The sequence below is a fragment of the Cynoglossus semilaevis genome, chromosome 20 (assembly GCF_000523025.1).
Source record: "Cynoglossus semilaevis isolate Cse_v1.0 chromosome 20, Cse_v1.0, whole genome shotgun sequence".
Classification (NCBI taxonomy): Eukaryota; Metazoa; Chordata; class Actinopteri; order Pleuronectiformes; family Cynoglossidae; genus Cynoglossus; species Cynoglossus semilaevis.
Genome location: NC_024326.1, coordinates 14676073 through 14678052, shown reverse-complemented (window position 1 = coordinate 14678052; position 1980 = coordinate 14676073). Strand labels below are relative to the sequence as shown.

At 42.8% G+C, this 1980-nt stretch overlaps 1 protein-coding gene across 1 annotated transcript in view; it reads left to right on the top strand.

Annotated features, from left to right (window-relative positions):
• Positions 1-1980, top strand: part of LOC103396794 (contactin-associated protein-like 4) — a 61767-nt gene that overhangs the window by 38959 nt on the left and 20828 nt on the right. The window contains 1 exon segment of the mRNA XM_008335018.3: positions 1510-1629. Within this exon segment, the coding sequence (XP_008333240.1) occupies positions 1510-1629 (120 nt within the window).

The following is a 1980-nucleotide window of genomic DNA, read 5'->3' as shown; positions in this document are numbered from 1 at the left end:
CCCTGGCCGGCCTCCCCCCGCACCTGCCCCGACGGCGGCTACAGCGGCCCCCCCTGCCACAGCTGTGAGTGCTTCTGCCAAAGGTCGGAAGTTTGAGACCAAGCTTTAAAATATCAGCTGTCAGTCAGGACATCACAAAGACTCGCCTCTGAGTTCTCCTCCCAGAAAACTCACCTCTGCATTTATCTTTAACCTTGGAGAGAAAAATGTAGCGGGTCTGATTCGGCCTGCGGGCCTCGAGTTTGACATACGTGGTCCGAAGTAATGCACGGCCTAGTAGAAGTCTTATACTTGTAAGAAAGTATCGCAATATTTCATTTTACAAGACAGTATCATTTTCTACAGCAGTGTACGACATTTTTATTAACAATTAACAGTTACAGATTCATGGTGTCGGGCCTGATAGAATATCACAGAATATCACAGAATATCACAGTATATCGTTGCCAATACACAGCCCTTCTTATGATTCGAGGTTGAAAGTGATATTAGTATTGAAGTAGTACTTAACCTGGTTAACGAATTAACAATTTTAGTGAAAAAAAAAATCCTTGTGAAGGAGTTTTTTTTCCCTCTGCTGGATGTGAATCACAGCTAATAACAGAGCAGTACAGGGAGTAGGAGGGCGGCCATTATGGAACACAGAGAGAGAGAGAGAGAGAGAGAGAGTGCAATCAGTGCACATAATGAATTTCCTTTTTACCCTCACGGCATGAAAGAAAAAAACAACACATTAGTTTGGATGTGAAGTAGGAGAAAAGAGACCAGAAGGTAAAGTTACAGAAGTTTAAATCTGAGGAAAAGTCTTCCAGAGAACCTCACTTTAAAAAAAAAAAAGTCATTTTAATGTGAACACTTAACAGTCTGAACTTCACCAGACTGAAAAGCTGTAATTCACTGCTGACCAATCACAGAGGCAGTTCAACACTAACATATATATATAAATATATACAGTATATATGTGCGAGCTAATGAGATTTAGCTTGGACTCATTTCATATTTCTTAATATTTCTCTCTCTCGTAGCTGTGTCTGGAGCTAACGTATTGGCGAGCAGATATTTGAGGAGGTTTCGTCCGAAGTCTCTGCTAATTTCTCACATTTCACACTGAGTGGAGTGAAGCTTATGGCTGAGGTTTAATGGACCTGTGCTTGTTCTCCCTGAGCCAAATCCTCAGGACCTTGAGATAAACGTTCCCACAGTCATTATTTATAGCAGATGTTGCTGCAGTCTTCACACACACACACACACACAGAGAGAGAGAGAGAGAGAGAGAGAGAGAGAGAGGAGAAGAGGTGAATAAAAGTCTTGTGGTTGAGGAGGAGAGAGAGATAAACAGGTGAGCAGAGTGTGAGAACCTCTAAATATGGGTTTGACCCAGGTGGGGTGGGCAGGGAGGAGGTGATGTGGTCTCGGCCGAGAGAGAGAGAGGCCCACGCTGCGTGTACAGATGTACAGATGTACAGATGTGGTGTGACGTGTCAGCTGATCTGGTGATTCTCCCCGCAGCCGTCTACCAACAGTCCTGCGAGGCGTACAAACACAACGGCAACACGTCGGGACATTATCACATCGACGTGGACGGCAGTGGACCAATCAGACCGCAGCTGGTCTACTGCAACATGACAGGTGACTCATGGTACCACGGTGTACCACGGTGTACTCCCAGCGAAGTAGTACTTTATATTTGAATTAAAAAAACTCAGTACACAGTATTAGTACCTTCAACGTCAAAGTAACTGAAGTATTTTTTACTTTGGTAGTAGTAGTAGTACTGGTAGTAGTAGTAGTAATAGTAGTAGTAGTAATAGTAGTAGCAGTAGTAGTAATAGTAGTAGTAGTACTAGTAGTAGTAGTAGTAATAGTAGTAGTAGTAGTAGTAGTAGTAGTAGTAGTAGTAGTAGTAGTAGTAGTAGTAGTAGTAGTAGTAGTAGTAGTAGTAGTAGTAATAGTAGGAGTAGCAGCAGTAGTAGTAATAGC